This window comes from Pocillopora verrucosa, chromosome 9 (genome assembly GCF_036669915.1).
Source record: "Pocillopora verrucosa isolate sample1 chromosome 9, ASM3666991v2, whole genome shotgun sequence".
NCBI classification, from domain to species: Eukaryota; Metazoa; Cnidaria; class Anthozoa; order Scleractinia; family Pocilloporidae; genus Pocillopora; species Pocillopora verrucosa.
In genome coordinates, this window is record NC_089320.1 from 3,519,402 (window position 1) to 3,547,111 (window position 27,710).

Genomic DNA, 27,710 nt, shown 5'->3' on the forward strand with positions numbered 1-27,710 from the left:
ACTGTTTAATTCTTCTCAACCTAAGAGGATGTGTCAAAATCTGCAACTTACCTCCAGCAACACTAAACAGCACACCAACTGCCTTACAAACAAGAGTTTTGAGCCGCACTACATGAGGAACCTACAATGTCAAGAAAAAGAAACATCTGAAAGAGGCAAATTTTAGGCAGGGTTGGGAAGAGGGGGGATATGAGATCAGAGCCCTAAACCAGATTTTTTGTAGAAAGATAGACAAGTTGAACATGCTCCTACAAAAGCTTGAATAAATGTGGAACCCTAAGGTTGACTAGCATCAATTTCTCCTTACAATATCATCCCTGGATCACACATTAAGGTCATGAGAATAAAGGAAATGATCACCAATGAAAGAAGCTCTTGATTGGTGAACAAATTCTCCTTGTCAGCACCTTAAGACATGTGTAAAGAGCAGTATGGAGAATATGCATGCTGATGTTTTATGTAAAGGGTAAACAACCTGCACTCCATTTAAGTAACACTTGATTTCTGGAATTCCACTCCCAGCTGCTACTGGCTAAAAATGAGATCAAATTGATTCATCACATCTAATAAATAAATGGAAGAAAGAGTATGGAGAATTGGATACTGATGTTAGGTGTAAGGGTTAAACAACTGTAAAGGATTACGAAGTTAAAGACATGATTCTCTATTATTCTCTCATCCTGCTAGTAGGATGCGTGTCCATCAGTAATATCCATGCATCAGCAGTTTATTAAGCTTCCCTGACAATTCAATGGTACCCATTTACACTCCTTGTAGGAGAGAGGTGCTGTGGAAGCCCTGTTATCAATCTTACCTGATTCCCCACCCCCACCTAGCTAGCAGTTGTCAAACTTCCCTGAGTCCTTCCCTGACAGTTTTCCCATACCTATTTATTCTAGTGGGTGGAGAGGGGCAGTGTAGTCTGGAGCAATAAGAAAGTCTCACTTACAACTACTGGCTAATGGCTATACCACCTCACCTAAAAGTTGACTGAATCTGTTGTCTGAAACTGTCAAAAAACATCTATTGTCTCTCACAGCCAAACAGAATCATGCACACACATCACGTTTATGATATACCAAATTAGAAAAGCACATGTACTTTTGTTGATTCCTTACCTCAATAACACACAGAATCCCAGCTATAAGACAAAATACTCCATTGAAGCCATCAATATTAGTAGAGTAACAGCTAAGCAACCAGAAGCAGTGCACTCCTTAAGGGCTGATTTCCAAACAATAGTGAGGAACAACGTCAAGAATCATCATCAAAGGTAAATCCACTGCACTCTCTATTAATACTTCAAATCCACTCATGATGAAATGCCAATGAATATGTATACCTTAGCTTAAATCTTAACTTACATCCATAAAGTGCTACTAACATTAGATTTCAAACAGTTGAGAGTAAAGTTCAAAATTTACCAACTTTCTACTTACAAAAAGCAATTCTGTTTACTAATGTAAACATCAAGTTCATACATGTATATTGAGTTACTAAGTTAGGAATTTTGGAGTTTGCTTCATGCATGTGGAGTTGAGAACCAGGACAGTTTGTGACCCTATTGACACAAAACTCCTCAGCCAACATCTCTCTTTTCTTGTACTTCTCTGCCTTTTTAAATATTATCTATAAAATTTTTTTAATTATAAAATTAACTTCATCTGTTTACTTATTTTTTAGCAAATCTGTTGGCCGCTAAACGCCCTGATGCTACACCAAAAGATGGTTTTTAGACTGTTAAATAACATAGGCGTATACAAAGTAAAAAAAGATACATGTGGTCAATAGTATGCAATTTCCACGTTGTCAAAAGCGCATCACAAATAGTCAATAAAAACAGCCACCTACAAAAAAATTGGAACAAAAAATTAATGGATAGTACAAAAATGGCAGATTGATGAAATTGCACTAGGCTGATAGAATTTTCATGGATTTGAATGATTTTTTGGTACCTTCAATCAGTCAAATTTGTCAAAGCGAAATCAGCTTGGCTAAATTGATCCTTTTGACCAATATTGGTCAAATTTGTCTAAGCAAACTTAGGCTTGACCGATTCAACAATTTTGACAAAATTTGCCATGCATTTCTGAACATGTCTAGCCAGAACTTGAATCCAGACCTCTTGACCTAGAGTCCAGCACAGGGGAGTTTAGTGTTTTAGTCCTGGGCTTTTCTTCCATATCCCACACCATTTATCAAATTAATCATTCTCAGTTTGATAGTTTTGTCTTTTTGTTTCTCTTTCTTTTTTTGTTTTTTTCTTTTTTGCACATCATCAATGGCAATTGCTTTTACCATTTTATATACTGACTTTAATAAATGGAAAAGTTCATTCAGGAAATTCTTCCCTCTTTTATAGTTTTTTCCTGAGTGATGCATCGACATTATTTAAAACTTTTCTAGGGCTTTGCTACTCTTCCCAAGCGCATGTCAAGATCCCAATAGCACCTGTCACCAACCATCTGACTACCGCTTGCCCCAAAAGTGACTGATTTACCATAAGAAATAAGAAAAATTTGATTAAAAGCTGTGGTGTTTATATCTACACATAACAGTGGAGAGGTCAGAGGGAATGGTGACCAATGAGAATAAGGATGGGAGGGGTATAGAAAGTGCCAGCAATGTGAAATGAGAGATTTGTTGATGGGAAACATGCAAAATGGGATATGGGAAATAGAAATATGGGAGGTAGGAGATGGGCAGATGGGGAGATTGGAGATTGGAGATTAGAGATTAGATATTGGAGATCTAAGATTGGAAATTGGAAAATGTAAAAAAAATGAAAATAGGAGATAGAAAATGAGAGATGAAAAAGAGATGGGAACAAATACTTATACTATTGTGTTCCTCACTAAATCTAAAGTGTCTTGCAATAAGGGCTCAAGACATGTTCCATTGAAGGACAAGGGAATATACCTTAGAATATATTAACCTGTTGCCCTCCTCTTCTCATTAATGGGGTTGTAAATTATCTTGAACTACCACAGGTCTAGGATTGACCATCTAAAAGGTTGCAGGGAGAGAGAAGAAATTCTAGAGACATGAAATCAATTAAGTGTTTGTTTAGGCATTCTTAAAACCAGATTGTCGCGACAGCCCTCACCTAATTTAGCAAATGGTGTCTTCTGTATATTTACTGACTGATGGTATCAATACCAATCAATGACCAACCCCTTTTTGCTATTAGCTGATACTCATGCTATAATAATGCAATTTCAATTTGTTATTACATGTATTCACTGAGAAAAAAAATCTCAATTGTTACTAACACTGCATTAACTCAACATTACAAACACTTGGAAAAAGTAACACGGCGCGTTCAGGCTTTTAATTCAGAAGTATTCAACAATATTTTTACCCTTTTATCTCTGGATGCAAGCATTCTTGAAAATGTCTTGTTTTTTTTTTGGTAGGCAGACCACATAATCTAGGCTCTGTAACGGAAAAATTAAGTCTCAGACAGTCTAATAAATAAGTGACAGATTCATTTATCAGTTGAAATGTAAATTGAATTGAATAATTTTTGCAGTAACAGACAGGGATATTGATGAATTTATAAATTTCAGTTACCCCTTTAACTTCCCTACCAAGTTTCTAATTCTCCTCACTGTCAGACCATACAATTCTTACACAAGTTAGTTCGAGAGAATTTAATATTGGATCAATTAATTATCCCCAAATTAATCTTTTTTCTTAATTCTCATTACTTATCGTGGTTGATTATTGTATTGATAGGGAATGAGGAAATTCTGTCTTGTTCACTCATGGGAGTTAAAGGGCACTCCCTTTCAGGTTTTGAGACAGTACTTGCTCAGTCTAGTTGCCATTATTTTATATTTGTGTACATTAACCTCCATTGGCCTGTACAACGTCTTTAAAAACAATAGGATGTTCATTCAAAAGCAATTAAGAAAAAAATTTATTTGCCACTAAATAATAATACTCCTGATACTTGCTTTAATGAACGAGGGCTTAAAAACCTGTTTTAAAGCAAAAAATTTGATAAGAAGAAAAAACACTGTTATTCAAGGATGGGCATTGATTATACCAAATTCTTAGAACTCAAATTAGAAGAAATTTTTTACAGACAGTGTTAATAATTTATAGCTAGATCTTGGGAGTTAACCCTTTACTCCTAACATCAGTATTCATACATGTATTCTCCATACTGTTTCTCTGTAAATTTACTATGGTGCTGAAAAGGAGAATTCGTAATATCTAACAATCAAGAGTTTCTTTAGTTTGGTGATCATTTCTTTAATTCTCGTGACATTAAAGTGTGATTCAGTGGATCTCGATATTTGTTAGGAGAAATTACATACCTTCACTCTTAGGGATTAAAGGGTTGACGGGTTAACTCTAATGCTATCGATCCCCTCATAGTCCGTTCCCTTGGAAGTTTTGATCCTGCTTGCATATGTCCTTCCAGCATTAAGCTCCATCTAATAGAGGAAATTCTATTCAGCCTCTTACTCAAAATACCCAAATTGGACTGATCTCGAGCAATTTCTAATAGCAAGTGGTCTCGACTTGCTTTGGTTTTGCTTTACTCACTTGTTCTGTGCGTAGTGCAGAAAACTTGTACCAATCTCTAACCCAATAAAATTTGCACTACAACCACTCCAACTTGTTCACTAACGTCGTCCCCAATGCCTCAAGCTGGGTCCTGGTTTTCATTTTGAGTTCTTATAGGTTAATCGATGATGTTAACCTTCGTGTTCTGATGTTGTAGCTGTTGATATTACTTTTCATTGGTTTTGATTGTTAGACACTTTATTGTGACTAGATGGTTCTCATCCTGGTGATTATAGCAGGGGTGCTAACTTTCAAAATGACTACCTCATACTTTTTCAGTTATACAAAAGAAGAAATAAACATGATAAAAACAAATCAAAGTGTGTTATACAAAAGATGCTTATACGAGTATGGAGTCACTCTTCTCAAAACAAACTTTAAGATAGCACGTAAACAAAGGGTTTTCAACCATTAACCCAATTTACAAAAAAATTTGTTTCTAAAACTGGCCATCACTACCATTGTCCTTAGTAGCTGGAAACTGATGCGGTATCAGCCCTCTGGAAAACACCAGACCCCTCCTCTCCCCCTCCTCTTTTCCAACCTGGAGACATGGGGGAGGGGGAGGGGGACTTTTTTGTTCAAACCATGGAGAATAAATTGAGGCGAGTACAAAGATCCAGATAGTTTTTTCGTCCATGATCTGTGCAAACCTCCTTTTTTTTTCAGTTTAAGTGTGTTCCGTTCAGACAAAGACTATAGAGACTTTAAGTCCTAAGCCGTCCATATTAAACACGCTTTTGACAACTATTTTCTCGTTCCTTTATGTCTTTTCCGGCGTGCAAGGGAAAGACCTCAGAAGTCAGCATCATATTTGGCTTCAGAGTGTGCTGGCACATTGAATTGCCAACCATATGGATTCCATCATTTCTAACTATGATGCAAAATTGTAGCTTGTAAATTTAGGCGAATTGTATCCTGTAAATTTAGGAGAAATCCCTCACTTACCAGCTCCTGAGACCGATCAGGGGAATTGAATGGCGACAGTCCTCTCTTGGTCTTCCATCAGCAATCAACAAGCGCTTTTTCCCCACTTTCAAAGAGAGGCACTCAGATCAACGATTCTCGTTTACTCTCGTTTGTTCACCGAGAAACCTCAACGTATCGGTTTTCAGTCTATTTGCCCCCTCGCCATTTCGTCTCCGTCGTATACTACACCTGTTCTACAACTTGCGATCTGTTCAAGTCGACAGTATCCTGGAAACGAATGCTGCGACCGGTACTCCGATCATTTCCGCCAAGACAAACAGACGAGTAAATCTTCCGTTAGGATTTTTCATGATTTCTAAAAGGTACTTGCTGTGAGTATGATTTTAAGACACTAAATATTTGTTTTGTTATATTTAAAATGGCTTCATTTCATAAAGGCAAAAACTATGAGCTTCGAGTATCGCACAAATCCATTCTTACATCACCCAGCTTGTTCCTTTCCTGTCTTTGTTGACCGTTTTTAAGGCTGGGTACTAAGTCAGAACAAAGTTGTAAGCTTCGGGCCCGGCTTGGCAGAGGCAAGATAATGCTGCGTAAATATTTGTTCCTTGTAAGTCCAGTCTTCTTTACGAACAGTTCCTAATGGTGTAGTTAGAAGGTAAGCACTAAATTTTAGATTCTTTTTATTAAAATATTTTACTCATCTCTTCCTTTGAAATTGCATCTGGCAAATTCGTGCCTCCTTACATGCCTATTTACATTTCAGCAAGATTATCCCGCGACAGTTTTTCTCCAATTTTTGTCCGTCGATTTGAAGTCTTAAAGCTTCACTTTTCTACCTACTGTTTTTTAAAGATCTTTTAAGTAATAAGAGGTAATTTTTAATTCAGAAATGAGCGAAAAGCGGAGGATTTTATTAACACTTTCTATCTATTGCTCTCATTGTTCCCTCTTCAGGAAGTTCTTTTTTTTCCTTCTGCGTAGCTGCGATCAATCGTTTGTGAAATACCAGATCGTTTCGCCTCCCAGAAATGACTTCACCCTCTCCTCATTTTGATAGACTGTAAGCAAAATAGATTTTCCTTTAGTTTGTAATTCATATTTTATCATAGTCCAATGTTAAAAGTTTTTAATTTCCAGCCAAGTCAGTTCAGAGGAAGACCTACGCACGGTTATTGTATTTAATTTAAACCCACGTCCCTGCATTTTGGAAATATTGATGTGGTCTCGTGGAAGTTTAATATCTGATCATTGGTATGTTAAATATATGTTCAGTATTCAACTCATTTACGTCCCTATATGATGAATAAAACTTCCAAGAAAGTTGTTTCGGTCCTCATTTAAAATTCGAAAGTGTTAAACGAAGACATGCAAGTGAGCATTGAATAGGCTTTTGTCTCTATAAGCTCACTCACAAAAGCTGGTTGGTTTTATTTCCTTAATTGGATCTCTGTGCTTGTAAATATAAAATCTATTTGTAAAAACAAACGATCATTCCACGCATATTGAGGAATCTCTACACTTTTCTTCATCTCATGTAAGAAATAATTTTTACATAATAAACTTTTCGATTACCCACATTTTTCCCTCTAATAACAGAATAGAGAGTAAGAGAAAATGTGCATTATGGACCCGTACAATTAAAAGGTCTTGGGAAAAAAGTTCCTTTAAAGACATATTTTGTTTGTGATATTTCCGTCAGCTCATACCTTTTCCCAAATTGACATATAGTTTCCTTGATAACTGCACTCGGCCTATTTTATCAATAAAATTGAGATTGTAATGCAAATGTGTATGCCAATTGCTCATCAGTTTCTTTAATTTCTTTTGAAGTTGATGTTTCTTAATGTAAACTTAATAATCAGAATCCTTAATCTTTTGAGACAGGCAGGCTGATCCTCATGTAATTGGTAACTGGTTGTCGTCTGTGATTTTCATTTAAAATGGAACTATCTTTAATGAATATAACACTCTCTAACATTTTCAATCAGTGAGGCAAAAAGGTTAATAACCTTCTCAATAACAATTTCCTCATCCAAGGTATCTGCCAACTGTACATGTACAGTCAAACTTTGATTGTCTGCTCCTTGATAATCCACACCTGCCTCTCTGTTTCCTGTTCTCCTTGGCCAAATTTAATGCTGACAGTTTATTTATGCGCAATGATATGAGAAAGTGCTTGATTTCATGCCACAAAATTGATTTAAAAGATGCATAAATTACTTCTTATTTAAGAATTCAACTTATTACTTCCCAGACATGTCATCAACTTGTAAATGTAATTGCTCCCTAATGATTCCCATTTGTTTTTAGAGAACAGACAGTGGCTTATCACTATGTGACTTTTATCACAATTATTATGGGGTCATCATAATAATTATCATACCAAATCCTTCCCTCTCATTTTACAAGGAAATATTTTAGTGTATCAGCAAGTAGCGTAAAATTGTTAATTGGGGATCTCAGAAGTTTAAGCGTTAAGGGTCAATGATTTATTGAGCAAGTGACCATTAAGTTCCAGCAAATGCCAGCAAACCCTAGAAGAGACAAACATAGTAATAAGTCACTAGATCCATGCTAACCGTCAAAACTCTGACGGGAAATGAGAGATGGTTTTGAGTCAATGGCATTTTGACATTATCTGGATTGTGTTGAAATTCAATAATTGTGGTTTATAACCTGTTTATAACAATTATTACCATTCTTTAGGGCACAATCCAATAGTCATTTTTGTAGATTAACGTTTGTTTTTGAAGGTAGAACTTTTCGATGGGAATGTTTAGGTTTCAGGACGTCTAGCTAAAATGTATTGGATTTACGTAGATGTTATTGATGTTTGTATCAATGGTGATAAAGGGTTGGTACATGTCAAGTAATTTTTTTTTATCGCTCTTGACTTCTTTGATGTTTTATAGACCAATGTTTTAGTTTAAGTTCACATTATCAATTGAAAGTACAATTTGGAGGTCAAGGACAAGTAGAGTTAGTTCAAGTTAACAGGGAGTTGCTTGAGCTAGCCAAGTTTGAGTCAGAGGGTGTTTGAACTTTAATTTGTAGGATTTCCTAGTTTCACCAAATAATCTTGTTTTTTTGTTTTGGTTTTTTCCTGATGCAGTGCATGAACCCTTAGAGGATTTTTTTAACTTATTACCATGGCAGCAGTGGAAGTGACTACTGGAACATCCAGACGATGGAGACATCTACATCTTGCTTCCGTGCTGCCAAAGTAAAAGTTGTTGCCCCATTTGGTCATTCTTTAATTTCCTGGAGCATCCTCCTCCCATGCTCAATGATGGCCACCAGGTAGAAAACAGTTGAGACTGTATAAGCAGTACTGCTAAATTAAATTAAGCAGATCACCCTGGTTGTTGAGCAAGTTTTATCCTAGTAGTTTACAGTAATTTTGCACCTCTATTAACTAAGTGCCAACTGCCTGTTTGTATCATTTTTCCAGCCTGTACATTGGAAGGTCACTTAAAGTGGAACCACTAAAATAAGACCAAGAATAATCTTTCAGATAAATTTTTATCCACATTTGATCTCCCAGAATCAATGTTGGGCCCCTATAGTATTTTTTAGCTATTTTTGAATTAAATGTGCATAAAAATTTCACAATGTTTATCATGTTGTTTACTATACTCCTGTCCTGTGGCACCTGTATTATTTAATAAACAGTCACCTGTATTAACCTATTAACTCCCAAGATCTCATTTACTAATGCTCCTTACTGTCATGACAAAGAGTTATTGTAATGTCAGTTGGGAGAATTTTGGTATTGGATCTAACTGTATAATCCCCTAACTGATAGTTTTTCTTTTATTCTCACCTACTTGGTTCTGGCCTTGATATTGTATTGATATTGATAAGTGAGAAATTCATATCTTGGTCACTCATGGGAGTTAAAGGGTAAAGCCAGTCCCACCTCGCCATTGCCCTGTTTGGGTGACTGTTTAATACAAGTTTGACTGTAGTTATCCACTTCACAGTGAAGGTCCTTTGTTATATTGTTGATATGATTAGCAACTGTGGATTAACATTTGATCATTTTGGTTTTATATGAACTTAACTGATAAATAAAATGTAAATTTGCTGTCAGAAAGAGTTTCTAAAGTGCAGAAGGTGTAAGCTTCCAAGGAGTGGAGGTTTTTCTCAGAAGAAATTTTAAACCAGGACGGATGCTGGCTCCAATTTTGTTTCCTCTTTTGTGTAGACCAGACCTTTCACCTTTCAATGTTGTACAGAGAATAATAAGCTTTAATTTCTCTCTTTACCATGTGCCTCAGAATTCCCTTGCTGGAAGACAGCAACGACAACAGAGAGTCTACAACATGATGAAAGACCTTCAGCAGAAGCATTTAGTCAATATTATACAAGGCAAAATAACCGATCAGGAAAATTCTGATCTGTCTGAGTCGCAGAGCATCTGCCGTATTTGCCATTCTTCAGGGAAGAACCCCTCATAACTCCATGCTACTGTTCAGTCTCACAAAACATGTGCATGCATCATGTCTGTTGACATGGTTTAAAAAAGAAGTGAAGAACACCTGTGAATTGTGCCGGCATAAAGTGGATATCAATAAAAAGTGAAAGCCGTATGCTGAGGTAATTTTTGATTTCAAGCCTTTTGCTGTCGAGGCTATCAATACTGCCAATCTTTATTTTACCATCCTTAACATTTTTGTTTTTCATTGTCAGAATCATCATCCTTTTAGTTGCTATCATCATCATTACTGCCATTATCATCGTCTTCATCATCGTCACCACCATTGTTATCTTTGCTATACCCCTCCCCCCTTGCTCTTCTACTCTTTCCTCCCCTTCCCAGTACTCTTTGAACTGTTGTTCTTCTCTTTTCCTATATGCTTGTTTGGAAATAGAGCAAACAACGGAGCTTGATAGAATTAGGATTTTCTTTCTTTACTGAATAAAATAGGGGAAGCATGACAGTGAGCCACTAACACTATTGAATTTCTTTAAAACCAAACTTAGAGCCATATCCTCATACTCTTTCTAAACCCAATTTGTTTGGCGCGAGAGTATCCTCATACTCTTTCTAAACCCAATTTGTTTGGTGCGAGAGTATCCTCATACTCTTTCTAAACCCAATTTGTTTGGCGCGAGAGTATCCTCATACTCTTTCTAAACCCAATTTGTTTGGCACGAGAGTATCCTCATACTCTTTCTAATTCCAATTTGTTTGGCATGAGAGTATCCTCATACTCTTTCTAAACCCAATTTGTTTGGCATGAGAGTATCCTCAGACTCTTTCTAAACCCAATTTGTTTGGCGCAAGAGTATCCTCATACTCTTTCTAAACCCAATTTGTTTGGCATGAGAGTATCCTCATACTCTTTCTAAACCCAATTTGTTTGGCACGAGAGTATCCTCATACTCTTTCTAAACCCAATTTGTTTGGCACGAGAGTATCCTCATACTCTTTCTAAACCCAATTTGTTTGGCGCGAGAGTATCCTCATACTCTTTCTAAACCCAATTGTTTGGCGCGAGAGTATCCTCATACTCTTTCTAAACCCATTTGTTTGGCGCGAGAGTATCCTCATACTCTTTCTAAACCCAATTTGTTTGGCGCGAGAGTATCCTCATACTCTTTCTAAACCCAATTTGTGTGGCACAAGACAAAGAATTCCTTACAACTAATTTCAGATGTGTATGTCCGTAACCCTTTGCTTCCTAGAAGTGATTAATGTGTAACTTCTCCTTTTCATATCTATGCATTATCCAGCAAATAGATAATGAAAATACCTCTCAGTTTTTTATCTTGTTCTAACATCAAATCAATTCTCAAAACTTATGTAGAGAGAAATGTAGCTGGAGGGAAGAATTAGCAATGAGATCCTGGAAAGTCAAGGGATAAAAGCCTCAGAAAACAGTTGTTGCTGATATATGCACTGTCTAGTCCAAAGTAATTTAGCATTTTCACTTCTAGTTCCATTGTTTCAAGGCTAACTTTGGTTTCTCTTCTTAACCTTAGTGGCGCAGACCAGAAGATAAGCCAACACCAATAATCTGGTTCACTGTATTTGTTGTGGGACTTTTCCTGAATGTGTTCTCCATATCTGTGAGTGCTTCTGAACTTTGCACTTCAACAGCTTGTGTGATATTCTACGTAGTGAATGGATTTGGGATCATTCTTGATGCTGCTCTTCTTTACTGCTGGTGGACAAAATGTCTTTTTATTGGCGGAAATGGTGCGCACTTAATCAGGAGTGGTCTATTGTGGTCGGTAATGGGCAGACTGCTCCACAGCGATGCAGCCGGGAGAAAGAATCAGTGGAAGGACTATACAAATTCCTCATATAGTTTGAACTGCAGTCCTTTTGTGCACAAGTTGCTTTGCTAATAACCAGTTCACCAACATCTTAGGTTGCTTCAACTCTTCAGTTGATTAGAAGTTGATCAGGTTCTGTCAATGAAATTGTCAAACATTTTGTAATATGTTAGCAAAACGACTGATGGACTTAAGCAAAGTTCCCTTTGATGTTGGTGCAACAACCTTAGATGTTAGGGAACTGGTTGTTAAAAAAAAAATTGTAGGTGAAACAACCAGTTACCCAATGTAAAACTGCAACTACTTCTTAGAAATGGGTATGAAAGCCCTGTTATTCAAATTAATATAGTTAATTAATATATTGTATTATAGGTATTAAGTTTGAAAGTCGTGAAAATTGTAAGTGACAGATTCACATGTACATGTACACGGTATTGAATATTTGTTAACTTGTAAGAGAAACTTGATTAAAATAGGGTCAAGCAATTTTCAATTGTGTGTTAACTTAACCTTTAACTCCCAGATCAAATTTGTAATTCTCCTTAATCCTTTACCCCTAAGAGTGACTAGCATCTAATTTCTCCTTACAATATCACCCCCAAATGACATATTAAGGTCATGAGAAGCTCTGGATAATGAAACAAATTCTCCTCACCAGCACCTTAGGGAATGTACAGAGAACAGTATGGAGAATATGCATATTAGTGTTCAGGGTAAAGGGTTTAAAGTCAACCATACAATTCTTATGATGTTAGTGCAGAGAATTTAGGTTTGGATCAACTTTTTATCTCCAAATTTACATTTTTCTAAATTCTCATTACCTATCTAGTTAATATTGATATGGTTATTGTAAGAAGAAATTCTGTCTTGGTCACTCATGGGAGTTCAAGGGTTACTGGTAATTCCCATAAGTGATCAAGAAAGAATTTCTCCTTACAATATCAAGCAGATAAGTGATGGAAATAAAAAATATATCAATTAGGGGATTTTTTAGTTTATTCATACCAAATTCTCCAAAGTAAACATGTGTACAGTGAAAAAACTAAAAATGATTGTGTATCATGAATAATTTGGCCGAAATTTGGAATGACTTGTCAAGCACTTATTCAAGGAAATAAGCCTCTTTCATTTAAGTGACAGGATGTGGAATTTTGGTCCAGGTTTAAAATAGGGTTGGAATAATTTTGTATTTCAATCTGAGACAGGGTAAAGGTTGATTTTAAGAAGAATTCTATCTCTACTGAAGAGAAAGTACCAAGGGGAGCTTCAATACAGGATATGAAACTATTTGAAAAAAAAAACAAAACAAAACAAAACAAAACGAACACTAGAAAAAAAACCTTATCCTAGCAACCGAATTTTTCCGCTTACAATCTCCAAAAGAACTTCAATAAAGTCAACAGAAAACTATTTCTTGTGACAGACATAAAATCATAAAATAACAAAGTTTCCTGAGAGGTCCGAGGTTTGTTTGTTTTCTATGCAGTAAGTTTTGTATTTTTACTTCAATGTTATTGGTTCGTTTACCAAAAAAAGACAAAGGAATAAAGGGGTAAGTTTCTAAAGAAACTGTGGTGCTGCGTCGGTGGAGAGTATAGCAGGTAATTTAGTGTTAACAACTGAGTTGAAAACGTAAATTAGCCACCGTAAGGGCTAACGCTCGAAACGTCAGCTTTTTTACCCTTTACGGTGGCTAATTTACGTTTTCAAATCAGTTGTTAACACTAAATTATCTACAAAAAAAGACACTTTGATATCCTTTGTTCTCAATAAGCTTGTTCTTTGGTTCATTTTTCTTCATTCCGATAAGCACTTCACAAAATTAGTAATCTTTCTTTCATTCACAACTTCATTGTCGCTGAGCTGGTTACCTCACATCTTGAATTGTAAATGGATAAGATAATCTTTTTTCCAGTTTTAACAATTATTTGTGAATTAGCGATGCTATATAAAAGGCGACAGTTAGACTGACTATTGTTAATTAAATTCTCTGCGTGTCGTCTACCTGCCTCTGTGATGTCATGATTAAATGTGAGGTATAACGTGAGTAGCTGACAGTTTTTGTTGTTGATAGCTTCAGCCAAGTGCTGTGCTCCAGTGTCTGAGATGTTATTTTTCTGAGAGGATTAACGTGCGTAGCTGACAGTTTTTGTTGTTGATGGCTTCGGCCAAGTGCTGTGCTCCAATGTCTGAAATGTTATTTGTTGCGAGGTCTAACGTGCGTAGCTGACAGTTTTTGTTGTTGATGGCTTTAGCCAAGTGCTGTACTCCAATGTCGGAGATGTTATTTCTTGGAAGGTATAACGTGCGTAGCTGACAGTTGTCGTTGATGATGGCTTCAGCCAGGTGCTGAGCTCCAGTGGCTGTGATGTTATTATTTGACAGAAGTATCGCGCGTAGCTGACAGTTGTTGTTGAGGGCTTTAGCTAAGAGCTGCGCTCCAATATCTGAGATGTTATTTCCCCAGAGACCTAACGTGCTAAGCTGGCAGTTGTTGTTGTTGATGGCTTCAGCTAAATACTTTGCTCCTTCGTCTGTCAATTGATTTGCTGCGAGGTTTAACCAGCTCAGTTGAGCTTTACTACATTTTAACAACTTACAAATCTCAAAACAACCTAACGGACCAAAGTTATTGCAATCCAATTCTAAATGTGAAATTTGTTGAACATTCTTAATTACAGTAACTAATGAAGCACCATCAACAGGTGTGAGTTGACAAAAATTAAACTTTACAAAATTAAAGTTAATTTGTTGTAGTTTTCTCTGAACTATTTCCTCCATCTTACTACTTTCGTTAGCACATTTAAATAATGTCACTGCTAAACGGTTTTTATCTTTAGTCGGCCAACAAGTTACTTTCCTTCCCCTCGTTTCCTCTGTCCACTCTTCGTGGCTTTCTATCACTTCAGTTTCCACAGGAAGAAGGTCTGTGATGATTTCGCTAGGTAGTTTTTCTTTCTCGTTCATTAGTCCTGCTAGAAACTGAAAAACCAGCTGCCATTTGCCGTCCTCTATGTTCATAGAAACAAAGTTCCTTAATTCTGTTTCACTCATGTTTGCCAGGTGCCTTGCAGCGAAAAACTCCTGCACTGTTAAATGAATGAAACAGAATTGTTGTTCACGTTTTAACGGGGCAGTTTCACGGTCGGGTAAGCGGTGAAAGAGAGCGCTACCTTCCATTCCGCGTACTTCGTTTCCTCCAAAGATTAGCTTTCCATCTCTAATTCCTTCAAATGCCATTTTTTCCAGTTTCTCGAACTTCTTTTCAACGTCAAGGGGCAAATCGTCCGATTCAAAGTCTTCACGAGTGAAATCTTCGTCGCGGAATTCTTCGTTGTGTCTTAAGTAAAAGATTTTCACTGCTTTCTTGTAAATATCTGTTAATTTCGTTGGTAGGTTTAGACTCTTAGAACCATAGAACTTCACCATTTGAAAGAGAGTTGAGCAAATGATGAAGCAACTCGCAGGAACGTAGCATAGAGAGAGAACGTTCATGTTACCGCGAACGTGTCGCCATAATGTTTCGCCCGCATACTTGTCCTCTTCAGCAAATTTGGTTACGTACTCTTCGACTTGTTCGGATGAGAAGCCGAGGATCTCAAAGACTTTGTCGAAAGAAAGACGTTCGATGCATGACAAAGCCGTAGGTCTTGTGGTTGTCAAAACGGCAGCTCCGTTGAGAAGTTTCCCAGTCGCAAGCTTCTCGTAAAGACCGTGAAGGGGCATCTTCTCGTCAACGCGGTTTCTGAATTGAGGCTTGAAGTTTTCCTTCCTGATCTTTGAGTTGTGTTTGAATTCATCGATTCCATCGAAAATAAGGAGAACTCTTTGGGGGTTCTCAAGGATGTAATTCCAGACTTCATCATCCATGTGATCTGAGGGGGAATGTTCTGACAATGTGAGCAGTTCCCTGAGGCTAAGGTCGGTTGCCGCGTTGAATGCTCTGAATTTGATTAAGAAAGTAGCATCAAAATGGATTTTGGCATCAGGTGTTTTAAGGAATACTTTGTTAAATGCCCAGTCTCTTAAAATTTTGGAACAGCAAAGTGTCTTTCCGATTCCGGGACGACCAACAATCAACACTTTTCTGTCTTCGTTGTTGATAATGTCCTCCAGCCCTCTAGGTGTTATGTTTTTCTCACCCGATCTGGCGTAGACTGCCAGTTTCTCCCATCTGTCTCCAGAAAAGTCATATTCGGCTCTGTCTGGAACAACGACAAGTTTTGTGTAAATCTGATCTAGAGTCAAATGTTTAGCTGGGCGTCCTTCGCCGGGAGTACTTGAAAAAGGCGACCGGAGTTGGGGAGGCTGATTTGTCTCGTCTTTAATAATTTTTTTTGTATTCTCGATGAATTCCTGAAGCGGTGGTTTTTGGAGTTGTTCAGGCTCGCTTGGCAGACGTGGAATGTTCGTTTCATGGTCTCTACTTTCCTCTACCTGGTGAAGTTCTTGTGGGACGTTCGTTCCTTCTTCTTTTCTTTCTTCTCGCTGCTTAGGTTCTTGTGGGAAGTCTCTTTCATGCTCCGTTCTTTCTATTTGCTGCTGAGGTTTTGGTTTTAACTCTGTCGAGGTGATAGCATTTTGCGAGTTGCCATGGGAGGGTTTCAGGTGAGCTTTTAGAAAGTTAGAATTTTTCATAAAACTATTTTCTTTCCACGCACGTAGAAATAAATAGACGGTTTCCATCAGAATACCAAATAGAAAAATTCCGTTCACGATAAGGACAGCGCGCATCCAAGAGCTTTTCTTAGTCGCTCGTTGATTATGACACTCGTATGGGGAGTTTTGCATGACGCCAGTAGAATTCCTTGGCTGGTTCTCGCCAGAGGTTGGATAACAAGAAAAGCTGGAGGGAAAGTCCAGAGGATAAAGAACCTGAGTTTGTAGGACCATAAAGAGAACTCCTAAAACAACCCTCGTGAAAAGTTGACAGCAGTAAGCGATAAACAGCTTTCTTCCAGCCTTCTCGTGGTCGGGCGACTGTCTCTCGAGATCACCGTTACGAGCGCTTAGCGACAGTTGATCGACTGTGGGGCCCACTATTCGGGAGTAAATAGCACAAACAGTTCCAATGAGGAAAAAGTTCATGATTACGAAGCCATAGGTAGGAAGAGCGTGTCTATTATACTGCTTCTCGTATAACTCGAAACATTTTCCACGGACTAGGTCGATGTTTTCACTCTTCGCCACGCCACAGCGGAAATCATACCTGGATTCGCCGTTTTCTGCGTCTGCAAAAATGCCAAGAAAGATTACACCGATCAGGATCCAAATAACAACTGCGGCATGGCTAACTTTGTTAAATGTTTTTGGTGCAATTAATTCCTTGAGATTATCCATTGTTAGCGTTTGTATTCTCACTGTTTTCGATTAGATGAAAATCGCATTATGTCGCAAGTTGAAATAATGAAAGAATGATGTCATTGCTCCAGATTTTATGGTTTATTTATGGAAAGAACAACAATTTCTATTCTCGGCAAAGTCACGGCTGCCAACGAGAAAATGTTTTGTTTACACATGCCATCTTTTTCTCGAATATTCAGGAAGCTGATATGGGAAACTGAGACAGGAAACTGAAATGGACACATGTGCTGCTAGATTTAATCAGAACAAATAGACAATTGCAAGTATGGCGAAGACTTTTGCTTTCTAAGGCAAATAGAACGTGGCTTGTAGTAGCTTCACCACAAAAGAAATAATGACTTATCACTAAACATTTACCTTCACCACCCTCTTCCACCAAGGCCAAAGTGATTTACTGACTAAGTGTGTGCCTCCAAAATCCTGCTCAGGAGCTAGGGAATTTTATCAGGCTTCTTTTCTGCGATTGCTTTCATTGCAGTTAGCCTCCAAAAATCTTTTCTCAAATTCTACCTTACTGGCACTTAATTTCACGGATACGGCATTTCGCGGGGTTTATTTTCGTGATTTCAACCGACAAGGCCAGCAATTATGAGAAAAGGCATTAAATCTCGCGCCGATTTAAGGTGGGACTTAACCTAAAAAAGACCCCTTTTTTCAATGACTTGTCACATCCACAGTTTTTAGTTAAACCATATAAAACCATATATCACTGAAAAGCTAATGAATCACAGATTTCAGTTTTTTCAATTATTTCTGCACACAGTTTATTTGTAACCTGATACCAGCAAAATATTGTTACCCCATACTGTGCACAACCCACATGTACTCTAGAAAAGAAATCTTGATATGGAATGCAGCTAGCTCTGATTTGTTTTTATAACTATATAGTATATAGGCTAATCATGGGGATGAGCATAGAGTTTTAAAAAATATAAAAAACTTTGGTTCCAGCCTCCAGTTAAAGTAAAGCAAAATTTTTGGGGTGAATTTCCACCACAATTTTCTTTGTAACTTTTGACAAAGTAAAGCTACAGAAAAACCCTTTGCTCATTCCCAGACACTCTTTGAAAGCAATAAACATTGAAAATTTCAAGTCAATTGGTTAAATCCTCTATGAGATATGTTTTCTAGAATGCGCAAAATGCACATTTTGAGAAAAGTGCGATTAAAGTTAAAAAGCTAAAACGAAGATTGTCTGCACAAATTTGCATGGCTATGAACTATCCAATATCATAGCAAATGTTTCTTTCAGTCACTTAGAAGCCTCCAGGTTCATAGGTATCACCATCAGCCTCCCGTAGGGCATCTTCTCTGCGTGTGCGCCTCATTTGCTCTCCTTGCCGGCGCTTCTTTTCTTTAGCAGAGGTCTGAAGGTCCGATTTTCTCAACCGCCTCTTGTCCTTTTCTTCTGAGGCCTTCTGAGTGTACTCCCCTGCTGGAATTACCAGTCTCTGCATTATTCTTGCTCTGCTGGCAGCTCCACTATGAAAATGGCACACAGTAGAAGCTTCAAGGCAGGAGCTACACTCCACAGAGAGGTCTGCCATTAGCCCATTTCTCCCAGAAGAATTCTCCTTCAGAGTTAAACTCCCTAGAACATAATAACAGTATACACTAAAGTTATTTTGTGCATTCTCATACATGTATATGAGTCACAAAATTTATTCACCACATACCACACAACAGACAGTTACAACTGTAATTTTTAATAAATGAAAACAATAAAGATAGTACTGAAGAGAAGTAAAAAAACATTCTTAGAGAAAAAAATGGAAACTGCACACTGTTACTAGCATATGCTACGAGACATGAACAGTAAAGAAAAGGTTAAAAGTAAAACAGATGTTCACTTATGTTTTCTCACCTTCCTCGCACACATGTGCTTCAGACAACGTGGCATATAATTTCTTGAGGTCTACAAGTCTGTATCCCTCTCCCTGAAAATCATTTACATCAGAAATCTTTGATGAACTATCTGGTGAATCTTCTGGTCTCATTTTGAGTCTCGAAGCACTGATGGAAGCACTTTCGGCATCTGACAGAGCCTCATCACACGAGGAACTCGATGCTGAGTTTGTGACTTCTCTATCCGCACGCGGCATTTTCTTCGCTTTCCTTGCGTATCTCTGCACTCCAGTAAAAGGCTTTCCTTTCCGCTTTCTTCTATATACAGTATTCTTCTTCCCTCCTGGCATTTTAGACAAAAACTTCGCTGATATAAAACTCGAATCTCGCTCTCACAGTATCTCCACAGTTGAAAACACGCCAGCTTTCAATCCCACGCCACCTCCGACTAGCTATACTTCATGTAAGGGGTCATATAGCTTCCTCTTGAAAATACTGAGGAAATTCTAGGAATTGGATGGACTTTCGGGCTTCAAATTGGAGAAAGACTGAAAGATGCTACGTTGCGTTGCCATGGTAACCAAAAATATTTTTTTACTAGCTTGCAGAAAACTTATCGTAGGCAACAAAATAAAGCAAATTAGTCTTAAAAACTCATGTCATGGCTTTCTTCTATGCCTGAAGTTTCAGATTTCTCCAAAAACAAAAATGCATTTTGTAGTCAAATTTTAGGTTAAGTCCCACCTTAAGCGTTCGGAACTTCATTGCTTTTAATTTTAAATTGTCTTTACTTTTGACGACTGCTCGAAAGATGTCCTAAAGAAAACGGATTTTGACTCTTTTACATGTTTAATTTTCTATTTTGTTGCTTCTAGGCGTTGTTTTCCTAGCCGCTTTTCATTAATCTACAGAACAACCTCCAAAATTGTACACCCTCTAAATATTTTCAAAATTAATATTCTCCTTTTAAAAAACTGGAAACCGAAAAATGCCTCCAAAAACAACAAAATATCTCGGTTTTAAATGACAGCCGCTTTTTTCTCAACAAATTTCGTTGAATTTTAAAACTCGTGCGTTTGAGCCCGCGTCATTCACAGTATGCCTGTGACGTAGCATTTCGTTATTTAGCTCTGCCTGCTCGACCCCGTTCCGGGCCTCTCGCCGACTCGCATTGCTTAATACCTTGTACCATGACTCTCTTGCGGGCAAAGAAAAACTCGTGCCTAAGCGACGATGGCCTTCTCACAGGCTGCACAAAAATCAACATCTGGAATTCACTTTTCCGCATATTCAATAAGCCTCGTTTAGTAACCTTTTTTGGTAGCAAAAATATAATAGACCACACACTGCTGCGCTCGCTGTCGGTTCAGAAGGTTAATTTGGTTAACTTCAATTGCATACTCTTGGTTGAGATTTTTGATGGACATTTTCCCTTGAGCGGTGTCAACCGAGCTGTGTGCGACGACTCCCTTACCGGCATAAAATGCTCCCTTAGTGTTCCATCTTAAAACTGAACAAGGAAAGTATGTTTCTAAAGAAACTGTCATGTCATACTGTGTCGATGGAGATATTACAACATAATTTTGGTTTCATCAACTGAGCTGATAATGTAAATTGGTCTCTAGAGAAATTTCTACAGGTGACATCTCGAGCTCTACGCTTTCGTTAGAGCGAAGGCCCCTTTTTTTTTCAAACTGATTGCCTGTGAAATTTTGTTGCATAATCTTTGTGGACTTACTCTGTAAAACTCTGAAACGAGATCTAACATCACGTATGGCGACTTAGCACCCACCTGCTAAATTTCAAAGCAAAAACAAGTTTGTATTGATGCTCAAAATATAAAATATTATAAGCCGAATTGAGCAATCAGAATAACATTAATTAGTCAGTTTACAAAATTTTATTTACAGAACGATTGAGCTCCCCAAATTGTTTTTCGACAAGGTGAGTTTCTATAATGAGACTTTAAAAAATTTTGCAAATTTATAGTTCAAACAAGAGCCGGTAAGTTTGTTTGTAAAGTCTGCGGTTAAAAATACATTAACCTTCATTACCCGAATAGTCTTTCTGTTTTTCGTTTGCGATCTAAAAATTAGCCATCTTTTCTATATTCTATTTACTAACACAAACCTTTCAAAACTGTTGATCCTAGCAGTATGCTGGACACTTGTTACATAGAAACCTACAAATGGCCTCGCAAGGGTCTCTGTGAATCAGAATAGAGCCACAGAACGAAGGTCTGAAGTTCGATCTCTCAGGGGGGACTTTGAATTTATTTTCTTCACTCCTGTTGCTTTCTTGTGCAATCTGTTTTAGTTCAGACGATGCATCCTCTCGTTTTCGCGGTTTCTGAATTGAAGCTTGAAATTTTCCTTCCTGATCTTTGAGTTGAGGTTATTTGTCACAAAAACTCGTTCAGGATATTGTTCAGCAGATTGTGTGATTCGACAGAATTTTGCAATTTATAGTTCACACAAGAATCGGCAAGTTTATTTGTTAAGTCTGTGGTTAAAAATACATAAACTTTAATTACCCGAAAAGTATTTCTGTTCTTTATTTTCGATCTCAACTTTAGCCATCTTTTCTATATTATATTTACTCACACGAACCTTTTAAAACTGTTGATCCTAGCAGTATGCAGGACGCATACCGATGAACCTAAAAATGGTTTCGCTCAAGGATCTCTGTGAATCAGAGGAATTTTTCAGGAGGGACTTTGAATATGTTTTCTTCACGCTTGTTGTTTTCCTGTTCAATTCGTTTTCCTTCAGACGAGTGGGAGAATTTTGAGTTGAACGAGAATTGCATCATAAGGCAAGAGGGGAAAAAAAAGCCGTTAAGATTCTTCCTTTTCAGCTTTGCCACCCGTGCCGCGCACCTATCAAAAAATGCTCGCAGACTAGTCAGGCTGACAAATTTCTCCAACGTTGGAGTTTCCTATTAAATTTTCTTCGTTTTAAAAATGGCATGTCGGCTAATTCCTCGACAAGATAAAACTTGGTAAGAGGAAACTTACCAAGGACTGAAAAACTTGAATGCAGCGATAGACTGCCACTCCTTAACTAACGAACGCCGTTCAGCAAGTTTTCGTTTGCAAGTGGCCGCCAAGCTAATTTTCTCAGCGGATGAATGGGTCGTGCAAACCTCAAAAGAAAAGTGCGCGCGCAGGTGAACCATTGACATGGCAATCAAGAGGGAGGGGGAAGGGTTAAGAGGGGGGAGGGGTGTATGCGATCAATTGTTTACTTAGATATGAAACGAGAAAACGTGACGGCGCGTACCAACAAAATCTGGCACGCTCTCGGTTGCAGCTTACCACCAAAGTAGAAATAATCTCAAAACCAGCAGAAAATCTTATTTACATTAGCATCTGTAAAGCCTTGTGTAAATCGTGCGTATTACAAATTCATTCAACTTGGTCAGTTTCTTTAAATTCCAAAGAGGAACAAGCTCTAATTGACTTTATTGTCATGGATTTCGCTTGTAACAGTTGCCAAGAACAAGTTAAATGATTTTAAAGCTGGTTTATATCTCCGAACAATGACAATGGTGCATTCAAGTTTATTCGAGCTAAGTAATTGACAAAACATCGTACATTAAGTAACTGAAAAACCATCAAAGGTCGAACGTTGATAATTCATCATTTGATTCTCAAATTCTAACAACAGCTACAATATCGGTTGTATCTCCAAAAGTATTGCACAGGCAAGAAGAGCTTTTTGACAAGGTTGAGTACCTATCAGGTGATGATTTCAGTAAATTAATAGCGTTTATTTCAGAATTTATTTAGTCTCAAAAGCAAAATATATAAATTCTTATTTTCATTCTTTATTTTTTCATTAAAACTATCTACAGAATCTCACTTAAAACTGGTCTAAGGTGTACATGTGATAGGCTGTGTTTCAAAAACTAAAACAGTCGAGACTGCATCTCTCGTATTATTCATTTTCCATCAAGACTATGAAAAAATTTAAGTTTAACTAGAGGCGAAAGGTTGTGTTTAAAAAACATCAATCTGAGATCTCTCGTAGTATACATTGAAAACATCTTATGCATTTTTGTACAATGTTCAACAGATTGTCACTTCAAACCGCAATCAACAGTTTAAGATGTAAGTTAATCACACTAGCACAGATATGCACTGTTTGTAACACACATCGTCCCGCAAAAGATACTTGCGGATTGTCTTATTTTGTACGGGCAGCAAACTTCAAAGGGTCCAGGGTTGAGTGTTTAATCTTCAGTGCACGGGGCGGAATTAGTGTTGAGATGTTTTGAAGTTGAGTTGGTGGCCGGGATGCCTCAGTTTTAATAGGAGCGCTATTAAACCCAGGCACTGTCATCCTCAGGAAACAAGCTCCTCGTAAGATCTCTGCTTGCTCATGTTTTGGCAAGTCTTTCACGAGCTTAACTGTCTTCTGCCAGCGATTGAACTCTCGGGTTAAGGAAGGCCTCTCTCCTGCTACAGTAGCTCGGCGTTGTCTTCTTTGGATTGGAACAACGGCCTTCCGTCCCTCGTCGGGTGCTGCTTCGCAATCATCTTTCGGGACACTTTCGGATTCCTTTCGCTTGCAGCCCTCCAGCACAATATCTTCTAATTTAGGAGCAAGGTACTGCGAGACTTTTCGCTTTAGAAGGGCATTATTGCAACTCTTTAAATTTTCTTTGACTTCTTTTAAATCCCAGGCGTTGAATCTTCTTGAGGCGTCCTCCGATTCTGCGTCTTCCCCCACAAACATCAAGCTAGGAATTGGGGTCACAACGTCCGATACACTGCGACGGTACTTTGGCTCGGACTTTTGGGCTGAAGCGATCCTGGGAACATAATTTGGTCGACTGCTAATACTTGGAGCTTTACTTTCAACTAGAGCATGGTCTTGCCCGGTAGACTTTGGTGTCAGGAGAAGGCACTTTTCTGACAAACTTCCACGAGATTTGGGCATGGAAGTTGTGCAATCGGCGTTCAGTTCAGCTCTATCCAGAAAATATGGACTCATGCTTTGCTTTGGTTTCTCAGCCAACCTTGGTAAGGGGCAAGCACCATTTTGACTGACTTTGGGAGGTGGTCGGCATTGTTCGCCATTTTTCGCATCATAGTACTTTGCGATGTACAAGTGCTGGAGGGCAAAGCTTGACATTTTGGCAGCTGATTCGCGAAGAATCTTCTTTTTCATTTTTTCGATCTCGTCCAGCCTTTTGGACAGCGACTTCTCCTCGCACGGGTTTTTGCTTAAAAGAGCGATAGACAAATAACTCTTCATTCTATCGCCTTGTGTCCGTCTTCAGTTCTGTGTCAGTTGGTGCTGGCTCTGTTCCTCTCGCTGTAACTTCTCCGGTACAGGAGCGGAAAATTTAAACTCATTAGTTAATTAAGTAACATGTAGTTGTTTGAGCAAAGGCTCAGCATTTCAATAAACGGGGTTGTTTATTTACTTTGACCAGGCTTACATTAATTCTTGTTTGCACAACATCTTTTTGCTCCTTCCGAAAATTGTAAACATGCATGCGCTTGAGACCTTGTACAAAGTGTAGAAACATAGGTTTGCCTCTGTATTTCACTTTACCTCTTGTTGTTTATTATATTACTTTTATAAAGGGTTGTTTTCATTCCTTTTTACACGATGATACGGGTATGAAATTGCAAAAATGATCGGAAATAATTTGAAAATATACCACGTGCCGTTTGAAACGTGACTGCACGAAACTGGTCAAAAAAGAAACGTGCATACATGACATATTGATTTCCATTTAAATTGCCTCTGGACTTCACTCTGCCTGTGGCTGTTCTCTGCACGGTCCAAGAAAAGTATTTTAATTTTTCCTTTTTAAACGTTGACATGGATATGAAGTATAAAACGGATGGCAATTAAACTTCGAACCTGGATTACGTGCCCTTTGGACCCGTGACCTTAAAATTGACTTTACTGAACTGTGCAAACATAGGTATCCGTTCTGTTTTTCACTCTCGATCCCTGTAACATTTTCAGTAGTTGTTCGTGAATAGAGTTCTAAGTTTTTCTTTTTAAGTTCTGGCCTAGGTTCAAAATTGAAAAACGGCCGCGAATAAATGGAAAATTGATCACGTGCCCTTTCTACCCGTGACCTTGGGGGCTGCTTGGGAAGGAAGTGTTCAAACATAGTCCCGGTTCTTAGTGCTTCTGTATCTCGTCCTTACGGCTACGGTTAACTGTATCGTTTCCGTATAAAGTATAAATTGTTTCCTTTTTAAAGCGCTGACTTGAGTATGAAAAAAGAAAAAAGCACTTAGACAAAAGTGGAAATTCCGTAGTTAAAATCGCTGGCCATCTAAGGTCATACAACTTAACTTGTTACATAACTGAGTATCTGTTATGTAATTACGTAACTGACATGGTCACGCTTAAGCCAGGAGATCTTTGAAAAAGAAAACTACGCATGTAGGCACAGACTGAAATGAAATTCGATTATCACAGCTATTATAACTAAGCTAGTCCCAAATATAATACTTGCTGCGTTTTTGTTTTGAAATTAGAAGCACTGTTCCCTGTGCACATGACTGCTCACGTGGCCCGTAAAAAAAAGGGTATCCTCAGCGTACTTGTGGGTGGTGAAGTACTGGCCGTTGTGCATGCTGGGCTTGTTGTGTATGACGTAGTACTCTCTTGTACAACTAAGACTTTTTCACACCACGTCGCTTTCTTTTTCTTGTTTCCCTTCAGATGTAACAAACTGTGCTATGAAGAGGTTATAAACGAACATGGCTGAACGTTTAGAAAATATTCCGTAGTTTTATCGCAAAGGGGTACAATGTCAATGACACTGACTCGTTGGTGACGTAACGCAGTAAAACACCACATAATCATTTGCATCACATTACGTACTAAAATATTGACAAAAAAACTTAAATGAAATGCAATGCAGAAAGCCAATTTGACAGATTTCTTCATCACCCCGATCCCCGATCTCGTCCTCGCTCTGAGACCACCTTGAGCAAACCACAACGACGACGGCATCGAAGACGTAGCAAATTAAATGATCTAATAGGCAGAACAATAGCCAAGCATGTGTGTTTTTTTAATTTTGTGTATTTTAAGCCATCTCCTGCAAAATAACAGCATGAAATCACCAAACTTTGTGTGGCCTCAGGACGGAAACTCCGACGGCAAATTATTAAAGGTTATACAACTGTTTCGAGAAAGGTTATCGGAAAAAATGACAAAAATGCAATCGGCAATCTCGAATGGTTATCTCGGTATCCGGCGATCAATAAACTTTTATAGGTCTAATAAATAATGATTAAAAAATCATGATCAAACCAGCTTTGCCTTCTCCGTTACTGTGACTTTTTCATAGATTTCCCTGAAATCTTGAGGTGAAGGAACCGTGACCGGAAGACTACCCACAATACCTTTCGGGGTAATTGCGTGGCGCGGCTTGTGTAGGAGGACAGTTTTAAGCACGTCTTAGTAAGCCATGGCTTAAAAAAAGACGAAAAACAACTGGAATTAATGAAATCGTAGCTTTTTCGCGGCTTACTTCAGATGCAGCTCGCGTTAGATGCGAACTTAGACTGCGCAAGCGCAATTTTCTTCCTGCGCTTGCGCAGACTCGGGTGCAGGCCGTAAATCCGAGGGGGAAAAAACGAGATTCTGTAACTTACCTTATGGACCGTCATGTTATCTCTGGGTTCGAAAAAAGGGGGAATATTTCAATTCAAACAAACTATTATAACCTGTCTTAGAGTGAAATTCAGCACGCTAAATTGACCTATCATAACGTACATACAAACTGGGAGATACAATTACATCATGAGGTGTATTTCCGTCGCTTAATTACATAATAGTTGCAGAGTTATATAACAAATGACGCGAACTTTGATGGTCAGCGACTTGCACGGAATTTTCCATTTTAATGCAGTACGTCGACTTATTTCATATTCATATTTAATCTTTATACATCAATTAAACAGTTGAAAATAACTGGCAGAGTGAAACGCAGAGGCACTAGGAGCGTAGACCCAGTTTTGCACAATTCCTTCAAAACTGTCGCCCAGGTCATGGTTCGAAAGGGCACGTGATCTAATTTTTTATTTCTTCGCTGCTGTTTTTCAATTTCGTACCCCTGTCATTGCACAAAAGAAAAACTTAAAACTCTGTAAATAAATAATACCCGAAAAAGTCACAGGGAGAGTGAAAAACAGTGGCAATTAAAACGGAAAACTATGTTTGCACACCTCGGGTCCAAAGGGCACGAAATCTCGTTTCGTTTCTTCGCTCACACGTTTTTCCTTTTTATTCCCATGTCAGTTTTTAAGAAAAGAAAAATTAAAAACCCCCTTCATAAACGATATGGTGAACAGAAACAGGCAAAGTAAAAAACAGAGGCAATTATAACCGAGACCTACATTTGCACACTTCACTTAAAACAACATTTAGTGTCACGGTTCAAATGACACGGAATCCCCAGTTTCGATATTTCTTCTCCTGCGTTTTTCTGTTTTAAACCCACGTCAGCACTGCTCAAAAAAAAAGGAAAGATAACATCCCTATTACACTCATTTACGATATTGAGAAGAGCAACAGGCAGAGTGAAATTCAAAGGCAATTAAAATGGAAACCATTGTTTGCACAATCCCTCAGGATCACTTTCAGGGTCACAGGTTCAAACGGCACGTAATCTATAGCTATTTTTGCAGCGTTTCTTTAAATTTCATTGCAGGCTGCCTT

At 38.1% G+C, this 27,710-nt stretch overlaps 2 protein-coding genes, 1 long non-coding RNA gene and 1 pseudogene across 3 annotated transcripts; 1 reads left to right on the plus strand and 3 right to left on the minus strand.

Annotated features, from left to right (window-relative positions):
- Window positions 1-49: 49 nt before the first annotated feature.
- On the minus strand, window positions 50-1,229 carry LOC136283368 (uncharacterized). Its single transcript, XR_010718725.1, has 3 exons — window positions 1,119-1,229; window positions 476-532; window positions 50-121 (listed from the first exon to the last, which is right to left on the minus strand). It is a non-coding gene; the product is annotated as an uncharacterized lncRNA (long non-coding RNA).
- A 7,431-nt stretch (window positions 1,230-8,660) lies between these two features.
- On the plus strand, window positions 8,661-12,566 carry LOC131795560 (E3 ubiquitin-protein ligase MARCHF3-like; annotated as a pseudogene).
- Window positions 12,567-13,790: 1,224 nt separating this feature from the next.
- LOC131795569 (nucleotide-binding oligomerization domain-containing protein 1-like) lies at window positions 13,791-17,136 on the minus strand. The gene is made up of 2 exons (XM_066172347.1): window positions 16,358-17,136; window positions 13,791-16,273 (listed from the first exon to the last, which is right to left on the minus strand). The coding sequence occupies exons 1-2, from the start codon at window positions 17,134-17,136 to the stop codon at window positions 13,906-13,908; spliced, it is 3,147 nt and encodes a 1,048-aa protein (XP_066028444.1). The 3' UTR covers window positions 13,791-13,905.
- A 762-nt stretch (window positions 17,137-17,898) lies between these two features.
- LOC131799318 (uncharacterized) lies at window positions 17,899-19,525 on the minus strand. Its single transcript, XM_066172175.1, has 2 exons — window positions 19,025-19,525; window positions 17,899-18,751 (listed from the first exon to the last, which is right to left on the minus strand). The coding sequence occupies exons 1-2, from the start codon at window positions 19,353-19,355 to the stop codon at window positions 18,417-18,419; spliced, it is 666 nt and encodes a 221-aa protein (XP_066028272.1). The 5' UTR covers window positions 19,356-19,525; the 3' UTR covers window positions 17,899-18,416.
- Between the last annotated feature and the right edge of the window lie 8,185 nt (window positions 19,526-27,710).